The sequence below is a fragment of the Hippocampus zosterae genome, chromosome 9 (genome assembly GCF_025434085.1).
Source record: "Hippocampus zosterae strain Florida chromosome 9, ASM2543408v3, whole genome shotgun sequence".
Classification (NCBI taxonomy): domain Eukaryota; kingdom Metazoa; phylum Chordata; class Actinopteri; order Syngnathiformes; family Syngnathidae; genus Hippocampus; species Hippocampus zosterae.
This window is the reverse complement of record NC_067459.1, coordinates 10,047,224-10,075,052: the sequence shown is the minus strand read 5'-3', so window position 1 is coordinate 10,075,052 and position 27,829 is coordinate 10,047,224. Positions and strand designations below refer to the sequence as shown.

At 42.5% G+C, this 27,829-nt stretch overlaps 4 protein-coding genes and 1 long non-coding RNA gene across 8 annotated transcripts; 3 read left to right on the top strand and 2 right to left on the bottom strand.

Annotated features, from left to right (window-relative positions):
- Window positions 1-12: 12 nt before the first annotated feature.
- On the top strand, window positions 13-3,192 carry rbp7b (retinol binding protein 7b, cellular). The gene is made up of 4 exons (XM_052077142.1): window positions 13-152; window positions 423-601; window positions 2,374-2,475; window positions 2,893-3,192. Exons 1-4 carry the CDS (start codon window positions 80-82, stop codon window positions 2,944-2,946), a joined length of 408 nt encoding a protein of 135 aa, XP_051933102.1. The 5' UTR covers window positions 13-79; the 3' UTR covers window positions 2,947-3,192.
- Window positions 3,193-3,271: 79 nt separating this feature from the next.
- cenps (centromere protein S) lies at window positions 3,272-6,571 on the top strand. The gene is made up of 5 exons (XM_052077143.1): window positions 3,272-3,423; window positions 3,495-3,618; window positions 4,774-4,807; window positions 4,890-4,956; window positions 5,057-6,571. Exons 1-5 carry the CDS (start codon window positions 3,394-3,396, stop codon window positions 5,183-5,185), a joined length of 384 nt encoding a protein of 127 aa, XP_051933103.1. The 5' UTR covers window positions 3,272-3,393; the 3' UTR covers window positions 5,186-6,571.
- On the bottom strand, window positions 5,029-12,689 carry tardbpb (TAR DNA binding protein b). Of its 4 annotated transcripts, none has more exons than XR_007964198.1 (5): window positions 12,449-12,689; window positions 10,997-11,160; window positions 10,503-10,916; window positions 6,641-8,089; window positions 5,029-5,946 (listed from the first exon to the last, which is right to left on the bottom strand). XR_007964198.1 is itself a non-coding variant. In XM_052077127.1 (5 exons), the coding sequence occupies exons 1-5, from the start codon at window positions 12,687-12,689 to the stop codon at window positions 7,598-7,600; spliced, it is 1,218 nt and encodes a 405-aa protein (XP_051933087.1). In that variant the 3' UTR covers window positions 5,029-7,597. The 4 variants fall into 4 exon arrangements, 3 of the variants coding, with proteins under 3 accessions (XP_051933087.1, XP_051933088.1, XP_051933086.1); XM_052077127.1 differs by having other exon boundaries at window positions 5,029-8,089; window positions 10,503-10,673; window positions 10,767-10,916; XM_052077128.1 differs by having other exon boundaries at window positions 5,029-8,089; window positions 10,503-10,673; window positions 10,776-10,916.
- Window positions 12,258-15,738, top strand: LOC127608193 (uncharacterized). Its single transcript, XR_007964199.1, has 2 exons — window positions 12,258-12,359; window positions 12,487-15,738. It is a non-coding gene; the product is annotated as an uncharacterized LOC127608193 (long non-coding RNA).
- gnb1b (guanine nucleotide binding protein (G protein), beta polypeptide 1b) lies at window positions 14,358-27,637 on the bottom strand. The gene is made up of 11 exons (XM_052077132.1): window positions 27,218-27,637; window positions 23,033-23,135; window positions 22,915-22,953; window positions 21,024-21,130; window positions 20,844-20,907; window positions 20,420-20,582; window positions 19,686-19,752; window positions 19,403-19,604; window positions 18,004-18,220; window positions 17,588-17,703; window positions 14,358-16,127 (listed from the first exon to the last, which is right to left on the bottom strand). The coding sequence occupies exons 2-10, from the start codon at window positions 23,087-23,089 to the stop codon at window positions 17,597-17,599; spliced, it is 1,023 nt and encodes a 340-aa protein (XP_051933092.1). The 5' UTR covers window positions 23,090-23,135; window positions 27,218-27,637; the 3' UTR covers window positions 14,358-16,127; window positions 17,588-17,596.
- Between the last annotated feature and the right edge of the window lie 192 nt (window positions 27,638-27,829).

Genomic DNA, 27,829 nt, shown 5'->3' with positions numbered 1-27,829 from the left:
ATGAAACATTACATATCCACCCCAGAGATGTGAAACAAATTCACTTACTTGTGATTGTGGAGCCACAAGAACGTCTGAGATGGCGGTCAACTACACTGGCACGTGGGATATGATCAGCAATGTCAACTTTGAGGGATACATGATCGCTCTCGGTAAGCCTTTGCAACTGCTGCGTATCCTGTTATGCTGCTGTTGTACGTTCTGTTATTAGCAATTACTAATACTGAGTGTGTGATTGCAGTAAATATTGAGTCAATAGTGGGTAATGGTGATGCTATATGTTCTTTTAAATTACTTTTTAAAATATATAATCGATCACATTGAGCCGCAAACATTTCTGGTGTCAAATAGTTTCGTCTGATTCCGAGCGAAAACTGTGCCACGCAATATCACATGGACCACATCCCCCCGGTTTCTCGCAGGGATCGATTTTGCAACCCGCAAAGTGGCGGCCTTGCTGAAGCCTCAGAAAGTAATCAAGCAAGATGGCGATCAATTCATCATCAGGACCCTCACATCCTTCAGGAACTATGAAATTGTGTTTCAGGTTGGGAAGGAGTACAAAGAGGTGACCAAGGGAATGGATAACCGCATTTGCAAGGTAGAATACAGTACACAGTGTTGATTATTTGAAAATTCAGCCCCTGCGGACAGTTTCACATAATTGATAGGCATGTCTATCATGAGTAAACGTACAAAAAAGGTCTCAAGAACCCATTTCCTGAATGAGACAGGAAATCCGCCATTTTGGTTTGAAGCTGTCATGTTAGGTTCATTTAGGCCAGGGGTGTCCAAACTTTTTGGACACCCCTGTCAGCCAATGTTCGGGGGCCGACCTTGGCTGACATTCTTTACATTGAACAACAATATTCATTCATTCATTCATCTTCCGTACCGCTTGATCCTCACTAGGGTCGCGGGGGGTGCTGGAGCCTATCCCAGCTGTCTTCGGGCAAATTTTAGTAAGCCAGTCTGTTTCACATTTCCATTTTTATTTTAATTTCAACAATCTTAAGAATTTCTTTTGGTTCATTTGAAACAGGTATATCACATGCAACTGCTTATTCACTTGACTTTTTCTTAAACAGAAGTCTCCTGAGTGCAAATTGATTGATTTGAAACATAAAATGTATCACCATGACTTTTCAATAGTCACAAAACCTTTGACTCGAACAACAGGGAAATGAACAAGCAATACACATATCCACAACTGCAAGGATCATTTGAAATATGACATATCAGTCAATATAAACACGGAGTGATGTCTTGTTAACTCGTGACTGATGCCCTCTAGTGTCTAAATGCTATTACTCATTTAGTGAACGCTATTACTCATTTAGCCACTAGAGGGAAGCAGTACTCTATGAAACATCACTCACCAGTCTACGAGACCTCAGTCAATGCACCACGTGTTCCATTGCGCCCAACCTGCGGGCCAGACGGCAATGATTTTATGACAGGGGCCGAGGGCCAGATGAAATTCGACCGCGGGCCGCCGGACTTTGGACATGCCTGATTTAGGCAATACTTAGGTCATTTGAACGATGTATCCTACACAGATAGGTGACACGAAATGGAATAGAATTTGAGTTTTTGTTAGGGGGTGTGGGCGAAGCCAGGAAGAAAAATTCAGTAACTTACTATAAAATACAAGACTGGCCCTCCGGAATTCAGCCCCTGAAGTTTCATTTCCAAAGGTGGAATTAGGTTGGGGGCGGCCCGGTGGGCCAGTGATTAGCGCGTCAACCTCACAGTGCAGAGGTTCAATTCCATTTCAATTCCCTTTGTGGAGTTTGCGTGGGTTTTCTCCGGGTACTACAGTTTCCTCCCACACTACAACAACATGCATGGCAGGCTGATTGAACACTCTAAATTGTACTTAGGTGTGAGTGTGGGTGTGGATGGTTGTTCGTCTCTGTGTGCCCTGCGATTGGTTGGCAACCGGTTAAGGGTATTCCCCGGATACTGCCCGACGATAGCCCTGATAGGCTCTAGCACGCTCAGTGACCCTTCTGAGGATTAATCGGATGAGAAAATGGATGGATGGATGAATTAGGTCGGCATGTCTATCACAGATTCACAAAACGGCCACTTTAGGGTCATTTTGGCCATTTCGACTGGTCCTTCAAATCAAAACTTGTCCTCAAGGTTTTCTCTGATTTGATGAGAAATTAGTTTTCATTTCATAGGCAGCAACATTTGAAGTCCCCATGCGACAAAAAAATTAAAGGTCAGAAGTTATTTTAACTGTCTATCAACACAACAGTATTTCATCTCTAGTTTATGTGACATGAGGGTTTAACATTACATACATTAGAATGTGTGGGTGCTTTTTTTTCACAATGTCCAATGTGTTCCCTTTCTTTTTTTAAGAGTGTGGTCAACTGGGAAAATGACAAGCTTGTGTGTGTTCAGCGAGGGGAGAAAAGGAACAGGGGCTGGACTCACTGGATTCAGGGAAATGAACTTCATTTGGTATGATTTCAAAATAACAACATCCAGTCAAGCTTTACTGTGCACTGCAGCGCATTAGTAGTGCACTTATCCTGCGATGCAAGTGTACTCTATAAATATATAGATAGATATATATCCAAAGAACACAGAAATCTGGAAGAGGGCAAATACTATTTCACAGCACTGTTGCTTCATTCCTGTATTATTGCTAAAAAAAAACCCACATACAATATTTGATGTTGAAAACAACCGTTTGTCAAGAAAATAGACAACTTTTTCTCATGTTATGAAAGCACGCAACACTTTTTTCAATAAAATGTTATTTTTTTATAGGATGACGAATCTAAAAAACAGGCATTTAAAATTTTTTAAATATCTGACAATTATTGTAAAATGTTGACTTTTTACGGCATATGATGTGGTTTTAATCTTTTTCAGGAACTTACCTGTGAGGATCAACTGTGCAAGCAAGTTTACAAAAGGACCCTCTGAGTGTTTTACCCTTGGAATCACCGTATCCATGTCAACTTATGTATTATGATTTTTTTTTTAAATGCAAATTTTCAGAGGGGAATTTAAAACCTATAAACATGTAACCTGGATGTGGAAACACAATATAGTAATTGGCCCAATCCGAACAATTCTTCCACTTTCATCAGGTCTCGATTAGTTTTTATGTAGTACAAACCCCTACCACGTGGTGGTGCTGTTGAAAATATTAAAAGAAAAGTCACTTTCTGTGTCGTTGATTGGTTTGTCTTGAATTTCTGCCGCGAAGTTCCTTTCTACTACTGTCACCCTAAAAAAAAACCCAAAACAAAACACACAAGCAACATGGCCTCTCACTTGGTTGCTGCTTTATGACCATTTCGTCTTTGTGTCGTTCGGGCGCCAAATTAAGCTATATTTTATTTTCAGATTAGTAGATTCAACACAAAAATGTCAGAGAGCGAGGACGAAACACGTCTGGTAGGTAAACGTACACGGTGACACCTATGGATAATGTAAGTTAAGTGTTAATAACGCACTGTCCATTCCAGCGACTAAAGGCGGCCTTACATTACACGGTTGGTCAAATGTGTCACAAAGTGGGTGAGGAGCACCGTCGAGCGTTTAGCCGACAAGTGGTCGCAGCCATAACCGAGTCTGCCTACAGACAATGTGGTGGGTGCAGACTAATTCCTGACGTTCCGTTCGTCCACTTTCTCGATGGTTACTTTTATGCAAACGGCACTGCTAGAAAGATGTTTAATGAAAGGGAAATTACTTGGAAAGTACTTTTACCTATTGAGATTTGGTATACCATGCTCAGTTTTTGATTTCTGAACACACGCTTCATTGTTGCTCAAGTCATGTTTGGATGTTTTTTTTTAAAAACAAGAATGAACAAATGAGTTACTTTGATTAAACATTTTTTTCATACTTAGCATCTACACGAAAACGATGGCCAGCAAATTGTTGGTTTCTCTTTGATATCGTGACAGTAAGGCAATTCATGTTCTAATACTGAAATGACGTATTTTACATGCACTTCAACACCCCCCCAACCCCACCACACCCTTATCTGCAGATGGCATGTCCAATTTTTAAAATCAGACAATGTTTGAAACTAAGTAAGACAATCTACCTCCGATAGATTTATTGGGAAATATTTATTGTAAATATATAATAATGTCTTATTAAATACTGTACAGTACAATTTACATTGATACATTTATAGCAGTTTGGATTAATTCCTGAATAATTTCTGCTTCATCCTCCAGTCTCTAAATCTCCTTTCCATGTGTTTATTTAGTATCTTGTCTTTTCTACGATTAAAAATAAGACTAATTCCATAATACATAATTTCAGTTTTGTTTGTTTTAAACAATCTGCTGCTTTGCTGTATGGTGGTAAATTTCCCCTACAAGGATCAAAGTCACACCCTCCTTAGTTAAAGAAAAACACATTGACATTCATCTCTTAGTTTAATTTGCAAAATGAGAAGGGGGATGGTTCTGTGACTAGAATGTTTTTAAAAAAAATCATCTAAATCACAGATCATAGCTTCCGGTGTATAGTTTTTAAAAAACGTACAAAAACTGACCGTCTTCCCAATGGGCAAATTATGATATGGATGTTTAACATTTTGAGTTGCCTTTGAAAATCATCAATTCAAAAATTAGAATCATTGAACAATTGTCCAATACTGAGGGTATAGTTTGCAGATGCAAAACCTTAACTGGATCGCAATAGTTTGCGCATGTGTACCAAAAGCACATTATCTTTTATATTTAAAGCGACATTGACTCAAAAGGCTTTTTGTTGGTTCTCTTACAGATATATTTGCTAAAGACTTGGAAGCGTTTGCAAAGTAAGCATTTTTTTTTCAACATATAATTGGTGAGCTGGGGTTTTGTTGGTTCACCTCGATACCCGCTGAACTCTGATTACAGACATGCAAAAAGATGCACCGTGTCAGCAGAAGATGTAAAACTTTTGGCCCGTCGCAGTACTGCATTGGTGAGTTTTTTGGGATAAAATATTTTGAACAATGTGCCACACCCCAAAAGACAAACATTCTCCAACAGAGAATTTCTTGTTTGATTCCCCTTTATTTCAGTCACTGCACATACAGAGGAAAAGCGAAGAAGTGGAAAAGGAACAGAAGTCTTTGAAAAAGAAGAGGAAGAACAAAGCAGAGAATAAGGCACAGGCGCCTCCTTACTCCTCACTCTTGCCACAAATATAAATAAACGTCAAATATTCACTTCAGTCATATTGAGGTTGTAACGCGGGATGTGCACTGCATAGTTCAAGTGAGACAATTCCAATGTTTGTTTTCGCTGTCGGGTGGCAGAATTGGCAGTGTAAATGGAGGCTTTCCGAATGAAATTCCCTATTTTGAGATCATTGTCATGCCTACAGAAATACGGATAACAAAAGCATACACAAAATGCGACATAAGGAGTGTCAAATTAAACAAGTGGTATTACAGAGAGCGGCCAGTGTGGAGGGTTACCCAAATTGAAAGCAATAGGGAGGGTTGTCACGACTTGAAGAAATCAGATTTGGCCTGCATGTTCAATCAGTCTAAACAAAGCCATATTATGTGTTACCTGAAATGCACAACAAACGCATATGGGCATTTAATTGGAACTGGGCACGTGAACTTGGCAGTGTAAACCCATTTGCCTTGCATTGGTACCAGCTCGAGTCAAGTAGCCATACTCGACTTTGTAAGCTTTCTACAAAAGTGCAGTAACACTGCGACTGTTTCACAGATGTGACATCTGACAGGCAGTCAGTCATTCAATCACCAAAAGAGTATGGAAGCAAAGACCATTTTATCCAAACACTCACAGCTTTTCATCAAAATCTCTAAAAAGTGAGCAAAAAAGACAGGTACTACCCCGTGTCTGAGAAGGCCACACACTCAAATTGTTGGAACTTCCGTCTTCGTCCTTCAGTCGGGGTTCAAATGGAGACCTCGACCAGCGGAGCCCAAGGTCCCTAGATGTGTGAATTGAATTAGTTTCTTTCCCCTGCAAGTCACATCAACTAAATCTATTCAGATGAACTTTATTAGACAGTTCCCTTCATTTAAAATATTTATCCAAACACCTGACAAACATCAATAGTCTATAATAAAAAGGGAGGATGAGGGGCGACCAATAGGACACCGCTCCATCTTCTCACATCACACGTGTGTCCCTACCAGGGTTTCATCAGTCCGAGTCATCCACATCAACTGCACACGTACAGATCAGTTCAGGAACAAGGAACAGCACACACACCATACGGCATTCAAATCAGATTATAGAAGCATTACAAAGAGCACAACACTCCACACTACATTGTCATGTCGACACATTAAGAGTAAATGGAAAATCTTGCAGAGATTAAAAAGAAAAAAAAAACAATCTTTTGACACACTCATCATAAAGATGTCCACGTTCAAGGGGATGGGAGGCGCTTGTAGCATCCGCTGCTTCCACTCACACATTCATAGAAAAATCAGTCACATTTTGGGGGGCTCGTTCACCGCACAAGCAGTCCTCAGTCCGCTCACTCACCAACCGCTCCATTCTTCGCCACAAGCCATCCGCACTCATCAGATTCCCCCCGCATCCAAAAACGTCACTTGCGCAGATCGCTCTCCAATCATAAGTGGATTTCTTTTCTTAAAAAGTGAAAACACACCCACCGTCTCATGAGAACATGCGGAGTGAAGCCGTTGTTTGATGGCAAAGCATTTACACGGGCGGGAAGAGGGAGAGTGATAGCACTTATCGCCCCTGCGACAATGCTGCCATATTGGAGCTTCCTTGCAGGAAAACGGAAGAGAGGTCAACTGCAGAAGAGATTTCAATGAAGGCTTTTGTCCATTTTTGACTGCAAATAAAAGTTGCACTGTCAAAAAAAAACAACAGGTAAACTTTTCAACCAGATTCTCCTCAATGCAATATTGCCTCAAAATTAGAACGTAGCAAGATAATGGCAACAAACATGCATATTTCTTTCTTCAACTCAAATCATTACATTACACAATAAATGCATGAGAGAATCCAGTTAAAATTGATATCAAGGAGATGGGTGGGGTGGGGGGGGGTCATTTTCGGCACGGATCGATACATTAGGGGTGTCCAAACTTAACTTCCAAGGGGTTGCTGTGCAGAAAAATTGAAGGGTGGAAGAGCCAATGGGTGATGAATAAAAGCGTCCAGGACTTTTGAGTGGTCGGTGGCCCTGAAGTCCACGAGAATAAATCCGCCCCAGTATTGACACAGACCAGAAAGCGGAGCAACCAGCTGACATTCTGAGGCACATATTAATGACGTGTGATTGGTGGAAAACAAGAGATGAGAACAGATTTTTTTCCCTGACGCCTTGACAGCCAGTGAAGAAACTCGTATAAAAAAAACAACAACAAAAAACTATTTGTGTCAATTCTTAATGTTAGTGTACACCATAGCCCACAAAAAATAAATAAAAACCAACGGACAGCAGTTTGGACACCCCTGCTCTGAATAAAATTCGCTTTCTTTTCTCCCAACGTACAAAACATCTTCCAAAGTGTTGTTCCGATACGCAGACACCCAAAATAAATGTGTTAAAAGACTCTTTCTCACAATACTTACCACACATACACGCTTTGCTTTTTTTACATACCCCACCCAGACGACTTTGACTCCATGCTGGACCCAAACCCTGAGCTAAACCCACTACCGCCACTGGTGGAGTTTGCGCCCGCACCCCAGCCCAGGCTGGCCGAGCCGGCGCCGTAGTTGCTGTTGCCGGCGCTGAACGACTGACTCTGGTCTCGACTGGAGCTGGTGCCGCTGGTGCCACTGCCCGACGAGGATGACTGCTGTTGGCTGGCCAGCATGCCCATCATCCCCCAACTGCTCTGCAGGGCCGCCTGCGCTGCCGCCATCATTGCCGGGTTCAGGTTGAAGGAACCGAAATTGGCCATGTTACTGTTGCCGCCGCTCCCCATGCCGCTACGGCTGCCCCCGAATGCCTGGGCACCGAAGCCGTTTCCGAAACGCCCGGTGCGGTCAAACTGCCTGTTGCCATGTTTGGGCTCTGCGTTTGAGATGTGGACACTCACGCCTTTGATGATCAAGTCTTCACCGCATAGAGATTGAGCAACCTAGGAGGGTCGGGCAGAAAAACAACACCGCTGTCAATTTGGAGCAGCTCGCAAAGATATTTTGATTTTGCTGAACTGGCAATGATCTAGAACAGGGGTGTCCAAAGTCGGTCCTCGAGGGCCGCTGTCCTGCCTGTTTTATCAGATGTGTTACGGCAGTGAGAGATGGAAAACAGGCCTGATCTAGAAGAATGGTAAAAGTGGTTCCCCGCCTGTATTGAATCACGGCATGAGTCATATTTTGACTAAATAGTGCTGTTATGCTCTGTAATTAATTGATCTAATTAATCTATATTTTAATCTCATCTAAAAAGTGCTGAGAAAACACCCATTTTCATTTTAAATTCATTACATTATTCAGGCAGATCAAAAGACAAAAAAGTGGCATTATAAAGTCTTTCATTGTTTGTAAACAGACTTGAACAGATGCAGATCTAGCCATTCACTTGCGGCGGTAGTTGAGACTAGTCCCAAGTCCTACCTGCAACTTTTAGTTTCGACCACCAGGGTGAATATCACCCGTTTAGTTTGTTTTTGTAAATCTCCAAATGATTACAAAATAAAAATGGAACATCAGGTCCAAAAAAAGTGCTTTGGTTAACATATCAAAAACAGTAAGAACACTTTTCTGAGCAATACATTTACTGAACATGGAACTTGCTTCAGATAATAAATAAAACAGACTCTTAAAGCACAGTGCTGCAAGTTAGCACTTCAGAAAGAGCACCTCATCATGAGAAATAAAGTGCTGAAATAAACATCAACCACTTCTGGTAGGCTACTGAGGATACAGCAGCTACGCTGACTCGTACGCGGGGTGTTCTCCTCGAGTTAATTTGGTGAAGAGCCTTGCTTTAGCTTGCTATATTGCAAACGCTCTCGGTGCTAACGTTAGCTGTGGATGTACTCGCGACTGGGAGCTTTGCATTAATTTGGGAGGCTAAACTTGAGATGCTTTGGTGGTCAGAAAACTCCTTACAAATTAGGCAAAACACTCTACTTTTATCAATAGTGGCGTAAGGGCGTTTTTGAAAAGTAAATTGTCCATTCATTGTGCTGAGAACTCTCACATGCTCCTCCATTTTCACCTCTCCTCAACCGCTGCAAACTTACCCCACCCAACTCCAATGGAAGCCAATCATCTTATGCTGAACACGCACAAACATAATGACAGCCAATCAATGTCTGCTTCAGGCTGTGACTGACAGTTGTTTCCCCACCTTCAACAACTCGAACGCAGGAAGCCAACATGTAAAAGGGCTATTAGAAAAAGGCAACCCACTGACAGAAACAGCAAAGTTAGAGATTAAAATTTAGATTAATGCGTTTAAAAAAACATAACTCGCTAAATAGGACTGTAATTAATTCTTTGCAATGAACGTGATAAATTGACACCTCTAAATACTTTTTAAAAAATTCCTCTACATCTAATTTTATGAAGGAAAAAAAATTTTTTTAGGCAGGCGAAAAGAACAATCTCACAACCTACTACAGTGCACTCCGCTTAATAGAACACCGGTTAATAGAGTAATCCGCTTAATAGAGCAAAAGGCTCTGGAACGGATTTGCCTAATGCAATTTCCTATAAAGATACTCCGCTTAGTAGAACAGATCTCCGCTTAATAGAACAGGCCGTAAGCAATGAACATTGTAAACTAGTGGTTTTCGAAGTGTAGCTATCGCGATACTGTACCACTATCGCGAGAAAACGCGGTAGTTCTAGCCGTATACAGTAACAGGTAGCACGCGTCACTCCACACATAGACACACGCACGTCACAATGGCTTCAACTTCATTCAAGAGACGAGAGAGAGACGAAGTGTAGCTATCGCGATACTGTACCACTATCGCGAGAAAACGCGGTAGTTCTAGCCGTATACAGTTACAGGTAGCACGCGTCACTCCACACATAGACACACGCACGTCACAATGGCTTCAACTTCATTCAAGAGACGAGGGCTATCACCTGCGGATAAGAAGGACATACTCAGACGATACGATGCATTGCCGGATTCTCAGAAGGTACGCCCGCGGTTTCCAGGACTTCCCTCTTATCCAGCGCATTGAGAGGGAAGTCAACCGCAAAATTACGGACTCCTGTTTCCAGACAAAAGTAACGAAATTTTTCTCGTGATTTGAGATGTTTGACTGAAGTTGATTAAAGTTGTTGTTTTGTTGTTTGATTAAAGATATAGACGTCCACAGTCGAAATATCTCTTCTAACTCGTCAGCAGGGGTTTTTCTGCGTGCATAACTTGGTCGTCGACGTGTCTGAAGGTGTACCTAATAAAGTGTCTCCGGTTAATAGAAACCCCGCTTAGTAGAACAGAAGCGCTTCGGCCCAATGGTGTTCTATTAAGCGGAGTGCACTGTAAAAGGTTTTCAGCTTAAGAGAGTCTTGTCCAAACAATACCTGATCATCGGCAAACGTGACAAAGGCAAATGCACGGAACGGCTTGGGGATGAAGACGTCTGTGACTTCTCCATACTGCATGAAGAACTGCCTCAGTTCGTCGGTGGTCATGTCTTCCGTGCAACGTCCCACGAACACTTTACGGCTCCTTAGCGGCTCGTCTGGGCCTTGCTGTGAAGACAACATTAGTACCATCTTAGAAAAACTGGTGCTCAACACCATTAAATGTGTTGCCATGGAGTGTTGTTCTTGCGAGGATATTACCATATTCACCTTGGAATTGGGGAACTTGCAGTCGCACCATCTGCCGTCAATCATGTGGCGCTGGGCGATGACTTTTTCTTGCGATTCGTACTCCGTGAACCGCACAAAGCCAAACCCTTTGGAGTTTCCTGACCTGCCATCTCGTTTTACCTGACCAGAGAAGAAATGGCACACTCTGATGGCTGATCGTCAACCCAGGCAAATATGCAACCAAGGTTGTGTGGCCATACCTGTACCATGATGACTTCGCCAAAAGTGCTGAAGTAATCCTTCAGGTCTTGTTCTGTAGTTTTCCAAGGAAGACCCAACACGATCAGGTCAGATGTCTTCATGTCTCCCCGCTTCATTTTCACAGCTGATGAGGCATCGATTTCTTCCATTTTCCTTTTGTTGTCTGCGTATAAGAGACACCGGTTTTGCTGTCACTCGAAACCTCCGAAATATTTTCTTGTCTTAATTTCTTTGCCTTACGCAAGTCCGCAAGCTTCATGCGAACACACAAAACATCATAGAAAGGCGAAAGAAACTTGCATTGCTGTCGGCGCAACAAAACAATGCTCACAGGTTTACATTCTACATTTTCTCTGTCAAAACTATTACAGCCTCTTACTGAAGTGTTGTCACGGTTTTCTTCTGGTATTTATTTCTTTACAGCCCCCTGGTGTCCACGATGCGCACACCAGAACAAGGAGCACAATGTCCATTGAAAAATAATGGCCCACAAACAGTTACATTCTCTAAAGCACAATACAAAACAGTGCTATTTATATTATTACAAACATGTTATAAATGGAGCTGAGCGATATGATATATAAATGGCAATACAACAGATTCGATGTAAATAAATTGTGATATCAAATGGCCAAGATCATTCATTCATTCATTAATTCATCTTCCAAACCACTTGATCCTCACTAGGGTCGCGAGGGGGTGCTGGAGCCTATCCCAGCTGTCATCGGGCACTAGGTGGGGGGCACCCTGAATCAGTTGCGAGCCAATCGCAGGGCACACAGAGACGAACAACCATCCGCGCTCACACTCACACCTAGGGACAATTTAGAGTGTTCAATCAGGCTGCCACGCATGTTTTTGGAATGTGGGAGGAAACCGGAGCACCCGGAGAAAACCCACGCAAGCCCGGGGAGAACATGTAAACTCCACACAGGGAGGCCAGAGCTGGAATCGAACCCGATACCTGCTGGGCCGCATGGCCAATATCGTGGCAGATTTTTTTTTTCATGTCGCCCATTTCCATTCGTTATTTGAGTTACCAGTGTTTAGTTACAAGTGTAGCGATGGAAAAAATTGAACTTGTATTTTAGGGATTTCTATTTGCATGCATCACCGCACGAAACTAACTGATAAAAATATAATTAGGCTGCTTGGAGATTAAATGCTGCGATTGAAAATGCAAATAAAACGCGCTTTAAAGGACATCCCGGACTGAAAAACGTTACCATTTCTCAATTTCTCTCTCACTCGCCCAACACCCACACACACCCACACACACAAACAAAATCACATTTGTGGAATAGTAACACAGGAACCGACCGCCCCAGGAGACCAATGACGCCGACACTGTGCGCCCGGAGAGTAAGTATCAAGTTTATACTACCACCTACGTGCCAGTCGTTTCGAGAGGCGGAGGGAAATAAACAAACGTGTGATTTGATTTCGTTTACCTTTCGGGTAGTTGACCACGTACACCATGTTCCCCCAGCCAGTCTCCGGGGCGTGCAGGACGCCCTCGACGATCCGCACGCCACGCATGCACTGGGACACGGGACTCCTGAACCGGAGGCCGCACGCTCCAGGGAACTGGGCCGACACCGTCGACAGCAGAACGGTGCCGTCGTCCTCAGACGGGATCTCCATTGGCTCCTCGTTCTCCTCCTCGGCCACTCGGACGTACACTTCGGCCATTTGTTACGACGATTGGGTTACGACGTCTAATGTAACTAGAGGCACTGGACGAGTCTAGCAAAGTTTTTAAATGAATGATTAAGACGAATTATTGCATGTAATTGCGGGTGTTTTTTAGGGTTAAACATAAATTATCTGAGGTGAGAGCGAAGAAGAATCGAGTTACACTTGCGGGTCGGTTCTTTGTTCGTTCCAACAGTGTTGAATATCAACAACACACTAAAAGTACCTCGTAACGGCATTAACGTCCACGAAAACTCGACAAAAGCAAAAAAAAAACCAACAAAAAAACGTCCTCGTCTTTTCACTGCACGGCAGCAATTGTGTTTCTATACGATATCGTCTCACCCTGAAATACGACACTAGTGTTTTGTTGTTGTTCCACGGGGTACAACACTCACACCGCCATATACGTTCGTCGAAACAGGATTACCTAAGAGAAGCAGGAAACGCGTAATCAAAAACGGACGGATTTATTTGACGGAGGTGAATTAATCATTGTTTCGTTGTTGTTTCACGTCGCAAAACACCACTTAAGAGCAGCCCTTTTAATTCGAAACTCTACTCAAATTCAAAAGAGTTGCGGCCCCGAACATGTTTTATGATTTTAGTTTCTTTTGTTATTTGCAGTCTTTTTTATTGTACAACCACCCCATTTTGAATCCTGACATGGTACAGTCCCCACAGCTAGACTGTTCCGAAACGACAGCAAGATGGCCGTCCACCTGCATTCGGTGTAAACAATAACAATCAAATCGTGTCGGATTTTGTGGCCGAGGAGATTGTTCCTTTGTGACAATTTTCATATCACATTGTACATATATAATATAGTTTAATCTATGTTGCTTATGTAACAGATGAGCGTTGAATAATAAAAACCGAGAGTACTCCTCACTGTAAAGTAAAAGCGCACAGCATGGTGTCGGTGGTGGTTTGGAAGTCAATCGCGCCAGCCAAAAAGTTCTAAAGTTTTGGGTTCGAATTTCAGCTCCGGTCTTCCAGTCTCCCCTACTTTGTTTCCTCATGAAATCAAATTGATTAAAATGTATTCTCATAAAATAATTTTCTGAAAATTATTTTCACTCAAATGTAAAGGCATCGTGCCTCCGTGCGGTTTCTCCCATATTCCAGAAACTTGCATGACAAGCTAAAGAAACACTTAATATTGTCCCTAGGCGTGAGCGTGAGTGCGGATGGTTGTTCGTCTGTGTGTGTGTCCTGTGATTGGCTGTCACCCAGTTCAGGGTGAACCCCAACTACTGCCCGAAGACTAGCTGGGATAGCCCGCAGCAAGACCGCGACCCTTGTTAAAATAAGATGATATGGAAATGGTGGTGGATGTAAACACATCTGATTCACAGTAGAGGTTCTGGGTTTGAATCTGTCACTTGCATGTTCTCCTCGGATTCTCCCACATTGTAAAATCATGATTGTTCGCTTCATTAAGACTGAGATTGTGAAGGGTTGTCTTGTTTTTATGTCCGCCTGCAAGTGATTGGTGATCAATGTACAATGTATTGTATAAGTCAGTGGTTCTCAACCCTTTTTCATTGATGTACCTCTTGTGTTCTTTTCGAACCAAACACCCAGTGTAAAGCGTTTTGAATGAAGAAAAAAAAAACAGATAGCCAAATAGGTCCATGGGACTGCAAAAACAACACTGCAAGATAACTCTCAAACAGCTTTTTTTAATTACATCTTCAATCAATAACAGTACATTTTAGTACAGTATCTAACTTGCATCCAGCTCACCGTGGAACACCAAGAGACTGAAAGGAAATACCAAAAAAAAAAGTGGAAAGCTACATAAAGGTGCAGAGCTCTAGTATATTCATGGAAACAAGGTGGAGGGAGCAGGAAAATCCATCTGGAGTTGAATCGCATTTTCACTGGTGGCCACACACACAAAATACATTACATTTATTGAAGTACATCATTGTAGAGAAAGGAAAAAGTGAGAATGTCACACATTAACAAAAGTGCTTCTGTATACAGTGAAATGTTGCCATTCAGATGTTTGTCTTTTTCAATTTAAGACCAAAAGAAAATAGAAAAAAGGGTAATATGGACACTGTGTATGTGTGTTTTGTTCCATTAAGTGAAGATTTGAAAGAGAGAAAAAAGCTTTCCAAAAATAAATTATCAGAATGATCGTTATATTCTGAAAGGTTTGCGTCAATATAACTGGTAAGCATATTTGAGACTAGATATGCCGTCTCTTGCTCACCATGACGCATAGCATTACCAGTTATTGGTATGGAGAGTCGGAGCCCCAAAAATGACTGATTAGGTTCAAATCAGTAGGAACCAAAACGGAAAAAAAAATCTAGGACTGTTTTCTTTTTAATTTATTTTTATTATTTTAGCACCACTGAAAGCAAGTCTACAGCATGCACATCTAAATTGTGTCGGACAAAATTTAATGTCTCAACTTAAAAACAGATCATATCTTCCAGACATTGATTTTTTTTTTGTACATTTCATTCACAGAGTTGCAACTGCAGTCCCAACCAAAGGAAGTGTCTATTTAGTAAAGTGAGGCGTTTCACCCAAAAAAGTGGATACTAAACACAAGACCCGAAACCTCCCCACCCACCCCAATTCATATAAAATCAAACTGCCCCTTCCTCTGCCCGAGATAATCTCAGCACCTGCCTCGCTGCACTATTTCTTCCCACCCAAAGTCAATGGCATGTAAAATAATTAAAGAGGGAGAGATGTGGGGGTTATACCTGGACAAAGTTACTCAAAAGAACTCCTTTTTGCACCGGAATGAGTATTCATAACTTAGAGCATGTGCTTGGTTAGTTAACATTGGATTAGTTGAGAGGCAAAGCTTCATGTGCAAAAGGCTGTGATGGAAACAAAAAGAAGAACAAAAACCCCAGCTAGTATATAAATACATTAGTCATTTTGGAAAAGCTGCTTGTGTAATATGAGCTTTTTTTTTTAACTTCTGCATGTTTTTCTCTCATCGCTCATTCGTGATTTAACTGGATTAGAAAGGACAAGGTGTCATTCAAACATATCTAAAACCACTAAAGAAATACGAACCCCCCCAAAAAGCCATTGAGTAACAAACCGTCTGAATAGAATTCTTAAAAAAAAAGTTAAATAATTTGTACAATTACACTCCAACATTTGCTTTCAAGACACACGTTTGAATGGGATGATAGTGTTGCTTTTTTTCTTTCTCTCTCAAGATAACATGAAATGGTCCGAGAAGGAATGCACAAGTTTCTGATTTGATACCACAGGAGATCCTTTCTTTAATTAGGTGATAAGACAATTGTGCTCTTCTTTGTGTGGGAAAGGATTGTTTTTCCCTTCGACATTTTTTGTGGTGTCCAAGTCAGTTTTAAACAGTGTTGAAGAAGATGCTGTGAACATTCTGAAGTGGTAATGGTCTTCCAGTCGGCTTTGGAGTTAAAAGGACATCTAAGAAGCAAAGACGAGAGGGAAATGTAAAACAAAAACACTCCGCTTTTTGATCCAGATTGCACAGACTGTTTAGGACAATGATCTGTTCCTACGAGATATAATTTGATGTCTACCACTAAAACCTATGTTCATGTAGTTGGAAAGTCAGAATTACGGCTAATATTTACATGGAAAAACACTTGCGATATAAAAAGGGGGCACCTACATTGAAGTTGAGACATTTAATGGCGGTGAGTTCATTTGTACAAATGCATTTCAATTCTATTCCTTGGGGTGCAAGTAGTCGTATTTCTAGAATTGAGTATTCTCTTCATCCCATTGATTAAATTGGATAGATTGCTTTTTGCATTATTAAACAACCAGAGGCACACGTCAGGTGTTTGTGTTATTTTTGTCCACGTGGTCACATTCAACTTTAGTATATGTGACCTTGACTGTGAATGTCTTTACAAGACAATGCCTGACATGGTAAGTGACTTGGGCGTCAACCAATACAACTGCAGAGCTGGCTGTTCCAGAGCTGCCAGCTCTTACATATTTTCCGTATTTTGTTGCGCAGTAAGATTTGTACACGGTCATAGCCATTGATGCAATTGGACTAGCGCACACGCACACACAACTGCTTCTCTGTATTTTGCACATTCCACAGTAAACCAGTTATTAATTTGTTCAAAGTGGAAGGAAACAAAATAAAGAAACACATTTGCTGTCTAACAACCCTCGTGAGGAAGAGAGGTTCAGAAAAATGGATGGGGCACAATACATTCTATGTCAAGGAACAATAATTTAGTATAACTCGTCCGTAAATGGGTGATGCAATAAACATATTGAAATAACAAATTAGAATCATAGAGTAATGATTATGTTGTGTGGCAAAATAAGAGTTGGCCCATAATTGTCTAAAGCACAGGTGTCAAAGTCAAGGTCCAGGGCCAGATCTGGCCCACCACATCATTTTGTGTGGCCCGCGAAAGCAAATCAAGCATGTCAAGTTCCATGATGCTTGCTTAAGTCTGAACCAAAATTTCAAGTTGTTAAATGTAAGCCACAATAATAGTCATTATTCTTGACTTCTGATTTTAGAAAACAGTTATTCATCAATTTGTTGTGCGCCGTGTATGTAATATGGGTTCCCAAAATTTATAACGGCCCTCCAAGTCAAACCGTAATTATAATGTGGCCCGCAACAAAAATGAGTTTGACACCCCTGGTCTCAAGCATCCGAGACTTAACACACATTTTGTTTGTTTTCGCTAGCGACAGAGTTCAAACTGGCTTTGCAACTTTGACACGCGCGTATATGAACAAAAGTGTCACTGAACTCAAGCCATTACATTTACCAAGCTATTGGAGAGACGCGCATTTGTTTCACAGCGTAACGACTGATTAGAATTCTGTGGCTGACATTTGATCTGTCACCATACACTAGTATTAAAGAATGGGTAGAAAAAAATAACCTTCAGGCTTCAATTCCAGATCTTCAGGAAGCTGTCCCAGGATCCTGTGGCAACCGCCATGCCATCATCAGTCACGCCCAGGCAGCTCACGCGGTTGTCATGGCCAGCCAACACACCTAGAGAGGTAAAAATAAAGAAAATTGTATACAAAGAAAATGGTACAACAGAGAACCATGCTGTGGACACGTCCTCAGGCAATCAGCAGGGATGTTTTAGAACAACAGTTATGTTTGGAACTATGGTTCGATGAATCCCGAATGACCGCCAGGGCACGCCGTCACTCGGAATCTTTGTGTTCATAAGAGAAAATTTTGTGACACTGGCAATCATACGCGCCCCGCGTCACTAATGACGACGTTGGTATGCTTACTTGAACTGCGAGGGCTCAAAAGACTGGTATTGATGATTGGACTTACCGGCACGGTCGGCCTTTAGTGTGTCCCACACGTTGCAGTTGAAATCGTCATATCCGGCCAGGAGGAGACGGCCGCTCTTGGAGAACGCCACTGAGGTGATGCCGCAGATGATGTTGTCATGGGAGTAGATCATCAGTTCCTGATCGGCGCGCAGGTCAAACAGCCTGCAGGTGGCATCATCCGAGCCGGTGGCAAAGGCGTTGCCATTGGGGAAGAACTAGAACCCAAAACATTAGTAAACACAAGGACATCAGAATGTATACTACAGTGATCCCTCGCCATTTCGCGGTTCTTTTATCGCAGCTTCAGTGTATCGCAGATTTTTTAAACATATTCATTAAAATATATATATATATATATGGAGTACAGTACTGTATATGTTGCTCTATGAGAGACTTGCTGTTTTGCAGCTTCTCGCGGACCATTTGCGGACTTGCCGCGAGAGTGGCTGCCTTTCCAACAGCTCCTATTTTTTTGTTGTTCTACTTCTTCCTTTCATAACTTTGCTGCTGTGAATCTGGAATTTCTCCATTGCGAGACTAATAAAGGGTTTCTTAATCTTAAAACGAAAATAATTTAACCCGTATACGTTTATTGGTCGCTAATCACGGGTGGTTTGGGTCCCCATTAACCGTGATAAACGAGGGATTACTGTACTCACAAATAGGTTGGGATTTTCGATTTTCAGGTCAAGTTAGGATGCACCTAAAATGCGCTGTCAGCTTTACAGCACATCTGAATTTGACAATGTCTCAACTTTGGAACGTGCAAGGCCAACTGTTAAATGTTTCAGTACTATTTGCAAAACTTGCTTGAGGTGAACGCTGAAAGTCCTAAGCGCCCGACTATTATGCCTTTCGGTGACCCAACAAGACTCTCAATCGCTGTTGCAACCTGCCGATGGCACAACTCGAGACTCATCAATGGCCACTCCTCCCCACGTGAGAACATCTTGTTTGAAGTCTCGATGGCAAAGTACCATTGCAAGCCCATTAAATAGCTCGAATGGGTTTGTGTTGCAGACATACTTTAGGTTCCGCTACTCAAAAAAAACTCAGATAACCACAACTGCATTCTTCCTATTCAAAATTGGTGCGTTCGATCATTTGTTAGGTGTAATCTTGATCTAATGACGTATAAAGGGCCGTTCAGTTTCCAAATAACGATGCAATTTATCGGGCCATTGAACACCTGGTGTAAATGTTACGCTTTCGTTCTGTCGCAGAAAAGCATGTTGTGCAAAAAGTAACAAAACACTCAACAGTTGGGTATGGGCATTCACTAGTTGAGAAAAAGTCAAGTTATAGGGTGTCATCATGAAACTTCACCCAAAAGCCAAATATCCCTCACATTTTGCGAGTAACTGAAGTTGCTTCTCTAAAAACGACCATTGACTTACACAGATGGCATTGATGTCGGACTCATGGCCAGTGAAGGTCTGTCTGCACATGCCCTCTCGCACATCCCAGAGTTTGGCCGAAGCGTCGCAGGCACCGGAGACAAATAATCGGGAATCCGGGGCCAAAGAGAGGCTCATGACGTCACCCGTGTGCCCGGCGAACGTGGTCGTCTGCTGGCCGGTTTCAATGTCCCAAAGGGCACTGTCACATGGCAAAAACACGTTCTCTTACAAGCCGGGGCATTTGGAAAATGGCTTATCAAAACACTGTGCTTTCCCTTACCAGGTGGTGTCTCCCGAGCTTGTAACAATCTGGTTGTCATCAAGGAAACGACAGCAGGAGAGGTATCCTAAAATGGAGGCACGCGCCAGGACAATCATCTAAATATTTGCTTCATCCGACATACAAACTTGGCTGTCTTGGCCGGACTGCCATTTCAAAAAAGTAGGATGGACTTAAGTTGTTGTAAATACAAATGTACTTTTCTATTACCGGTACCAGTTTTAAGCGAAACAAAATATGGTGAAAGACTAATTTCACCTATTTATTTTAACGAATTTAACTTTATGATGGGCCAATTAAACCTGCAACATAACATGGTTATACGAGTTGTGGTAATACAGGTTTGAAATGGTCTAAGCATGACCACTTTGCTCAAATATGGCCTACAAGGGCGATCTCCAACCACCGTTGTGTGTGAAGAGAGAGAGATCATCAGATGTGCCATGGAAAATGATCCCATTTAGATTAGTTGGTCCAACAATGACCCTTTATTTACTCTAAATACTTTTCATCGAGCTATGCCAACAACATACAGTATAGTAACATGCAGAAATATTAAAGGCCCTCCCAATAGACGACAGAAAGAAGTTAACATTTGTTGCCATTCATGAGTAAATTCAGGCAAAAATCATTACTTTTTGTGACATTTATGTGGTGGTGTGCTCCAAGTTTCACACTACTAAAAATGTGCATCGGCTAAATAAAAGATTGCGCAATACAACCAAAGCCAATACCTGTGTGTCCGGCGAGCTCGCGGCTCACGCGCACGTTGCCCTCGCGGGTTTTGAGGTTGTAAATGGAGCAGATATTGTCTAAGCCGCCGCAAGCCACATAATTTCCTGATGGTGCATACGCGCACGTCATGACCCAGGAAGAACGAAGTGGAATGGCGTGGACCTAGAATGAGAGTCGACAGCACATATTTGAAATACCCAACTTGCTCGAACTGATGGCTTTTATGACCTCTGGTGATTCAAGACAACATTTGACACACTTCAAAGACTAAAAAGTTGCCAGACACTATCGATTGTAACATATTCCCGTAGCCTACACAAAAATGTTACTTATTTGACCACAGTTTTTGTGACCGGTTCAAAGATGTGGCCCTGGCGCAGTATTGTGCTGCATAGCCCGTCCAGAATCAGAAAAATGACTTGCCTTGTTTGTGGTATAGCTGTCCCAAATAATTAGTTTGCCATCCTGAGAAGCACTGACCAAAAGCCTGGGGAAAAAAATTGTCGAAAAGTTTACTTTTGTCATCCATTTTGTTAGTTACAGCGACACAAATGTCATCCATACAAGATTGGACATAAAAGGGGAGTGTGCCATTAGGCTTACCTGGAATCTGTTCCCCAGTGCATGGCATAGATTTTGGCCAGATGACCCCTCAATGTTCGTCTGGTACGCATCTGAATTCGCCCAACGGGATCGATGTTCGCCGTGATCTGAAAAACAAGAAAAAACATTTGTTTTCCAGCAGAAGAAATGGTCCGTTTTGGTTTCATAAAAGTGCAGCGCACAGTTGTATACGCACGCACACACTTTTTTGTGAAGAATCAAAACAAAGTGTGACAATTGTGAAGCGGAATGAAATGCATACCGTCTCTATAATAAGTCGCTCTCGCACAACTCTAATTGCCCCATGGCGATAAACAAAGTTTTCTGAATGCTATATTTCACATATTTTTAAATGGAAAAAAAAAAACAAACTGAAAAGTGGGGCATGCAAAATAATTTGCCGCACGCCCCGAGTTAACACTTTGTAGAGTCACCTTTTGCTGCAATTACAGCTGCAAGTCTTATGGAAATGTCTCATCAAGAGTTTTGCGCATCTAGAGACTAACATTTTTGCCCACTCTTCCTTGCAAAACACCTCAAACTCAAGATTAGATGCAGAGTTTGTGAACAGCAGTTTTCAGATCTCTCAACGGATTCTCGATTGGATTCAGGTCTGGACTTTGACCTGGCCATTCCAACTAACAGCTGGATATATTTCGTTTTGAACCATTATATTGTTAGACTTTGCTTCATGTTAGGATCACTCTCTTGTTGGATGGTATATCTCCATCTCAGTCTCAGGTCTTTCGCAGATTCCAACAGGTTTGCTTCCAAAATAGCCCTGTATTTGGCTCCACACCCCCTCGAATCAGTTTAAAGCATTCCCCCTTGCCCCTGCTGAGGAAAAGCAGCTCCAGACCATGATGCTGCCGTCACCATGCTTGACAGTGGGGATGCTGTGTTCAGGGTGATGTGCCGTGTTACCGTTGACGCCAAACATAACGTTTTGCATTTAGCCCCAAAAGTTCCATTTTGGTCTCATATGATGATAGCACCTGCTTCCACGTTTGGTGCGTCTTCCAGGCGGCTGAAGGTGAAATTCAAATGGAACTTTTTATAGATTACTTTGAGAAATGGCCTTCTTGCCACTCTTCCATGAAGGCCAGATTTTTGCAGTGTGCAAATAAGAGTTGTCCCCTGGACAGATTTCCCCCACCTCAGCTGTAAGTATCTGCAGTTCGTCCAGATTGACCATGGGCCTCTTGGATGTATCCCCCATCAGTGCTCTTCTTGTTAGGGCTGAACGTTTAATCGGTCTTGGTCAGCTTGCGATGGTCTCATACTCTTTCCATTTCAACATGATTGGTTGAACAGTGCTCGGTGAGATGTTCAAAGCTTGTGAAATCTTTTCATATACTAATCTTGCTTGAAACTTCTCCACAACCGTATCTCGGACCTGCCTTGTGCGTTCCTTGGTCTTCTTGATGTTATTTGTGTTTAAGAAGAACTCTGAGACCATCACTGGGCAGGTGCATTTACACTGAGCTTGATGCCAAACAGGTGGACTCAATTTATTTACTTATTCTGGAGTGAGTTGGCTCCGCTGGCAGTAAAGGGGCCGAATAATATTGCACGCCCCACATTTCAGTTTTTTTAATCCTAAAGAAAGGTTTAACATATTGTATGAATTGTCTTCCACTTCACAATGGTGTCCCCTCTGGTGTTGATTCTTCACAAAGTATTCAATTTTATAACTACCGGTATGTTTGAAGCCTGAAATATGACAAAAGGTCAATGAGTTCAAAGGGTATAAAAATACCTTTGCAAGCCATTGTAAACAAGCACAAGCGGTGACTTGTTCCTTGTCATATGTCGAGTGGCTTCCATTTTAAAAATTGGTTAACATTAATAATTGCTGATGGTCCGTGGAGATTATGATGTGGGTGCTTACCTGTGATAGCGTGGCATCTGCACATGCTTTCCTGGCATCCTGTCAAGAAGGGAAAAATCAATCGAATCACATGCTTACTTTAATAGCATTGCAGAGTAAAAATAAGTCATTGACTCACTCTGATTTGATTTTTGAGCTGCTCGGCCTCTTGGCGTAACTGGTCCAGTTCACTCATTTTACTCTTTTTCAGTTACCTCTCTCCAGCTATTGGGGCACTTGATCTATGAAAGAAATGTGGGCCATTAATTGATACATAAGCACAGTCAAGCAAAGTGGCTCTTTATCTCAGACGCAACCACCTACTAGGCCTTAGATGCTGACAAGAACAATGCGTGCAGTTCACGGGCCATCCTCACTTTCCTGCCTCACTGCCATGACATAATCCCAAACACTCGCGCCAATCAAATCCTGTTAAGACATGTTGCTCGACTGATATGGAAAAGTAGTGGTCATCCATCTGACCTCAATCCCTGGGATATTCCTAATATGTGTTCAGTAATCAATAACACACTTATATTAATAGGGAGACATGGAACGGGCTGTAGAACTATGGTGCTTTTTACCCCCTTAATAATTTGTAAAATGGAAAAATGGATTGCGCTTATGTAGCACTTTATCGACACCATATGGTGCCCAAAATGCTTTACAAAGCCACAAATTCACCCATTCACACACTGATGGGAAGCTGCTGCTATGCAAGGAGCTGCCAGGTCTACTGGAAGCCCATTAGGGTTTCGTATCTTGCTCAAAGAGACTTGGACATTGTGGCAGGGTTGAGAATTGAACTTACAACTTTCAGGCTGGGGAACGACCAGTGTACCACTGAGCCATGAAGCCCGATCTAATATACAACAGAGAGAATTTGACATTCAACAGTCAACCCAGTCAATGCAATAACGAGCCAACTTTGCCAAGGGACAACATGACTGCAAGCAATATTTTGCACACTTGGATCGATCGTGTTAATTATTCAAAGAGCAGTACATTAGCAAGCAGATGCCATTTAAATGTTTTAAAATTGCGCCAGACTATATGCCTCTATTCTGTGCCAGACAAGAGTTTGAAAACAGCTAGAAAACAATAGATGCGTGAGGTTAAATGGTCCAAATTTCCCATACTGGTTCACCAAGAGACACTTCACTCAGATACAAGGGTAATAGCAATGCAAGTGGAAATGGTCTTGAATCCACAGCACAATCAAACAGCTTCTTACTATGTACCGCGCAACCTCCTATGCTAATCAGTTTTTTTCATAATTTAGCTAGGAGGAAAATAAATAAATAACCCCAACTAACTTCTTTGGCTGAGGTAACAAATATTTCCATAATGAGATCAAAATTAAGTTTAACCTGCACAGCTGTCAAATTGTTTTTTTTCTAATCTAATAAAGCGACTGTAGATCCTACCGTCCAATCACGGTAATGCATGTGGATAGTTAACGTGGCTACATACAGTATGTGCATATATATATATATATACTAGCTGGTTCGCCGCCCTCCGGGCGGCTCATCAGCTAGTTCCTGCGGAAGGCTGGTAAGGTGGTGGTTCGCCGCCCTCCGGGCGGCTCATCAGCTAGTTCCTGCGGAAGGCTGGTAAGGTGGGCCTTCGGCCCACAAAAGTGTTGTTGCTTGGCTCAACTTTTTGTTCATCTTCATTGCTTATCGCGAAAATAAAGAGATGTTTAGCTCTACTAAATAACTAACAATTTCATTGCAATGCTTGCGGGTAGACAACATTTTTTCGCCAAGATGCCCGCGCGATCGTAGTGAGCCACTGCCTGAGCGCGGTGAAGTAGGTACGTTTTGAAAAGGGACAGACGGAAGGACAGACCGCGTGCGGGACGACGCGCAATATATATATAAAGAAAGATATACACACACACACACACACACGCACACACACGTTTTGATAGCTTGAATGAGACAGACACATACCTGTATCTGTCCCATTTATGCAGATTGACGCCATTTCTCCTCATCTCATGCAGCACAAAGTTTTAAGCAAATTGTTTTTGCACAGTCATTTGTCAAAATTTACTGGTGTATCGATCTAAACAACCACTATAAAAAAGGTACAGAATTAATCAATGCAAGTAGTGTCTTCAGACTTTGCACAGCGCTGTGAGCATATATGATTTCCCCATTGACCTCTGTGGATGCTTGCACTTCCTCTCCCTCATCACTTCTTCTTTCCCAAGCGCCTGATCAGGGTCAGCTGACTGCCTGATAAACAATGAGCGCGAGTAAACAGCTTGGAGTTGGGAGCTCACCGGCTGCTCTGCGATCGCCTCACCAGTTGAATTCAGTGAGTCTGCTCAGTGACTGAGTGGTCTAAATGTCTTGTCAACCAGTGTTAAACGATGAAAATGTTTAAATCGGCTGCAGCTGGATCTCAGAGTGTGCGTGTGTGTGGGAGGCGGGGTGTGGGGGCCATAACCAGCAATATCATCGTGCAAAATCCTTAATCCCAAAGAGCTCAAATCCTCGTCAATGAGTGAATGAGTGCGTAATCCTATCCATGTCCAGCAACACAAACAGCTGGCGAAGCCATGCGGGGCAAAGGCAATATGCTTTTCCATTCATAAAAAGACTGATTTTGATCTTAATTCTTTTACACTCAACCTGCTTATGACAATTGCCTGGATTTGGTCACCAACAATGTAGCTATCACATAATTTCCACTTTATGTATTTTCCTTGATTCCAGTCATGTATTTGTTAATTTTATTACAGTTCGGATATTGACAATGTTTGTACACCAATAGACATTTTATTATTTTATTTCATTTCCGTGCAGTTAACCAAACAATGACACTTGATGTGGGCCCCACGGTGTGCACTACAGTGATCTACCTACAACTGGGATTGTTTGCATTGTATTTGCATACCTGCAGGATAACTGTCCATTCTAATCTGTCAAGAGTAGGCCAGCTATATTACTACACCTGAGAACATTTAGCAAGAAAAAACGTTTGAGGCTCTATCTCTAGATGGCAGTCGGTTGTAGAGCTATGGGTCTTGCAGTGCTCTTCAGAGATACAGCTAAACGCCATTTTGCCTTCCCCCTGACTTGTCTGTCCGCTAGTTAGCTTAGCATGTGGCTCGTTGTGGGGCGGCCTGCAAGCGGCAGCTACGGCTCCTATCATTCCTTTTCAGCCCAACATAATATACATTTTTAATTTTACATTCAGTCTTATGACACACTAGAATTCAAACACATTGCAATAAAAGAAAACATCTTCCGTCCTTGCGTAATTACAGCGACTTGCCATTAAAAGCTAGTGTTCGGGAGGAGACGCTTTGTTAAAAGGGTTCCGGCGAGGCCACCGGCTCTGCACAAATCCACTTACTTGCACACTAAACAATCTCGTTAAGGCATACGGCATCCATTTGATACAATTACGACCGTCGGGGTTCTTATTTGCGGATCTCAATTCTTGATGAGCAAGGTCGGGCTTGGTGGCGAATACTGCCCGGACTTTCCCCTTCCACCAAGCGGGGCACACGACCACGTATATCGTCTCAACATTTTTACTTCGAAAAATATGACAATTTAAATGCGAGATTCAAAGCACGGGTTCGCAGCCGATGTGCTACCTTCCAACACAAAAAGGGTGTTAACCCCGCAATTCACATTCATTACGCTACGAAGAACCTCCGGTGACACTTAACGCTCAAATTTCTGCACGTAACTACTCGTAAATAGCAGCGACTGCGACCAAATAAGCACAACTAATTAGGCAGCATATAGTATTATTATTTCTACTATAAACGAACACAACCCAGCCCTACCGTCGCCAACCGTGCATTTTAAGAATACATACAGTATATCGATATTATGCACACACATGTGCGTGCGCGCACACACATACACAAATCACTGCAATTGCTAGTAACCAACATGAGTTTTGAATTGTCAACATTGTAGGGTTGGTCTCACTCTATGTAGTTAGTGTGATTCTTGTAGATTTTATCAGGGTATGTGAGGTGGGGAGGGGGAGGCCGGAGAGGAGAGCCCTCGGTTCGGCCATGGGTGACACCAAGCCAGGACTGGTTAACGGTACACCTAATTCTGGAAAATCTGACGTCTCCACTGCTTCATGTGTGTACACGTATATTATATTTGTCGTATTGTTTTTAGTAAGCACCTTTGGGCGCTTGTGTTGAGACAGCAGCGGACTTAAGAGGCTAAAGCTAGCGCTACCCCACCCCCGAGCGGCTTAATTCGGCCACAGTACCCGACCCCACACATAATGATTAGGAGGATAATCAATACAGCAATGCAGTCGCTCTATTTCACCTTACCTGAGTCAATGTGTTTTTGGCATTGACCGGGAAAAGAGACGAGCCCACGAAAATCACCAAAGAGACCCCACCGATAGCTCAAGAACTAGCCAGCCCCAGCTAGCGTCGCTTTGCCGAGGAAGCAGCCAGCCCAACAGTCGACCAACCGGAGATGAGGGAGGGAGGAAGGAGGAAGGAGGAAGGAGAAAGGGGGGGGGGGGTAAATCACACCCACAAGCCTTGCTCAGAACAAAGGCAGACCCCCAAAAAAGTCGAAGATTCAAAGTTCGTTGGCACTAGTTCACCACAACCACATACATACCGGCCCCTCACCCCGCCACTATGCCGAGTCGAACGCGTGCCCTTAGCAGACGAAGAAGCACTCTAGTCCGGCCATCGAACGTCGAGATGGGCGCGGTGACCCTGCAGTCTTAGCTGGGAAACCCCACGCTGCAGCAAGAAAAGCAATCAGCCTCCAACGGTGGTGCCTGTAGCTAAGTCCGAAAATAACACTTCTTGAGGAACACTAATAATGTTTCTACTTGCACAAAACTCAGTAACAAGTTGTATTAACTCTCTATTGTTATGTCCCAAATTATTTGGGCACAACAATTTACAGGGTGTCCTCGGTTA

Coding starts and splice junctions, on each gene's coding strand:
- rbp7b (XM_052077142.1), top strand. CDS start 80: ATGGCGGTCAACTACACTGGCACGTGGGATATGATCAGCAATGTCAAC. Junction 602..2,373: donor TGGATAACCGCATTTGCAAG/GTAGAATACAGT, acceptor TCTTTTTTTAAG/AGTGTGGTCAACTGGGAAAA. Junction 2,476..2,892: donor AGGGAAATGAACTTCATTTG/GTATGATTTCAA, acceptor AATCTTTTTCAG/GAACTTACCTGTGAGGATCA.
- gnb1b (XM_052077132.1), bottom strand. CDS start 23,089: ATGAGTGAACTGGACCAGTTACGCCAAGAGGCCGAGCAGCTCAAAAAT. Junction 21,131..22,914: donor CAGATGCCACGCTATCACAG/GTAAGCACCCAC, acceptor CTTGTTTTTCAG/ATCACGGCGAACATCGATCC. Junction 17,704..18,003: donor ACTAAAGGCCGACCGTGCCG/GTAAGTCCAATC, acceptor TTACCTCTCTAG/GTGTGTTGGCTGGCCATGAC.
- tardbpb (XM_052077126.1), bottom strand. CDS start 12,689: ATGGCCGAAGTGTACGTCCGAGTGGCCGAGGAGGAGAACGAGGAGCCA. Junction 10,917..10,996: donor GCGAAGTCATCATGGTACAG/GTATGGCCACAC, acceptor TTCTCTGGTCAG/GTAAAACGAGATGGCAGGTC. Junction 8,090..10,502: donor TCACGTTTGCCGATGATCAG/GTATTGTTTGGA, acceptor CGACCCTCCTAG/GTTGCTCAATCTCTATGCGG.
- cenps (XM_052077143.1), top strand. CDS start 3,394: ATGTCAGAGAGCGAGGACGAAACACGTCTG. Junction 3,424..3,494: donor GCGAGGACGAAACACGTCTG/GTAGGTAAACGT, acceptor TGTCCATTCCAG/CGACTAAAGGCGGCCTTACA. Junction 3,619..4,773: donor GTCTGCCTACAGACAATGTG/GTGGGTGCAGAC, acceptor GTTCTCTTACAG/ATATATTTGCTAAAGACTTG.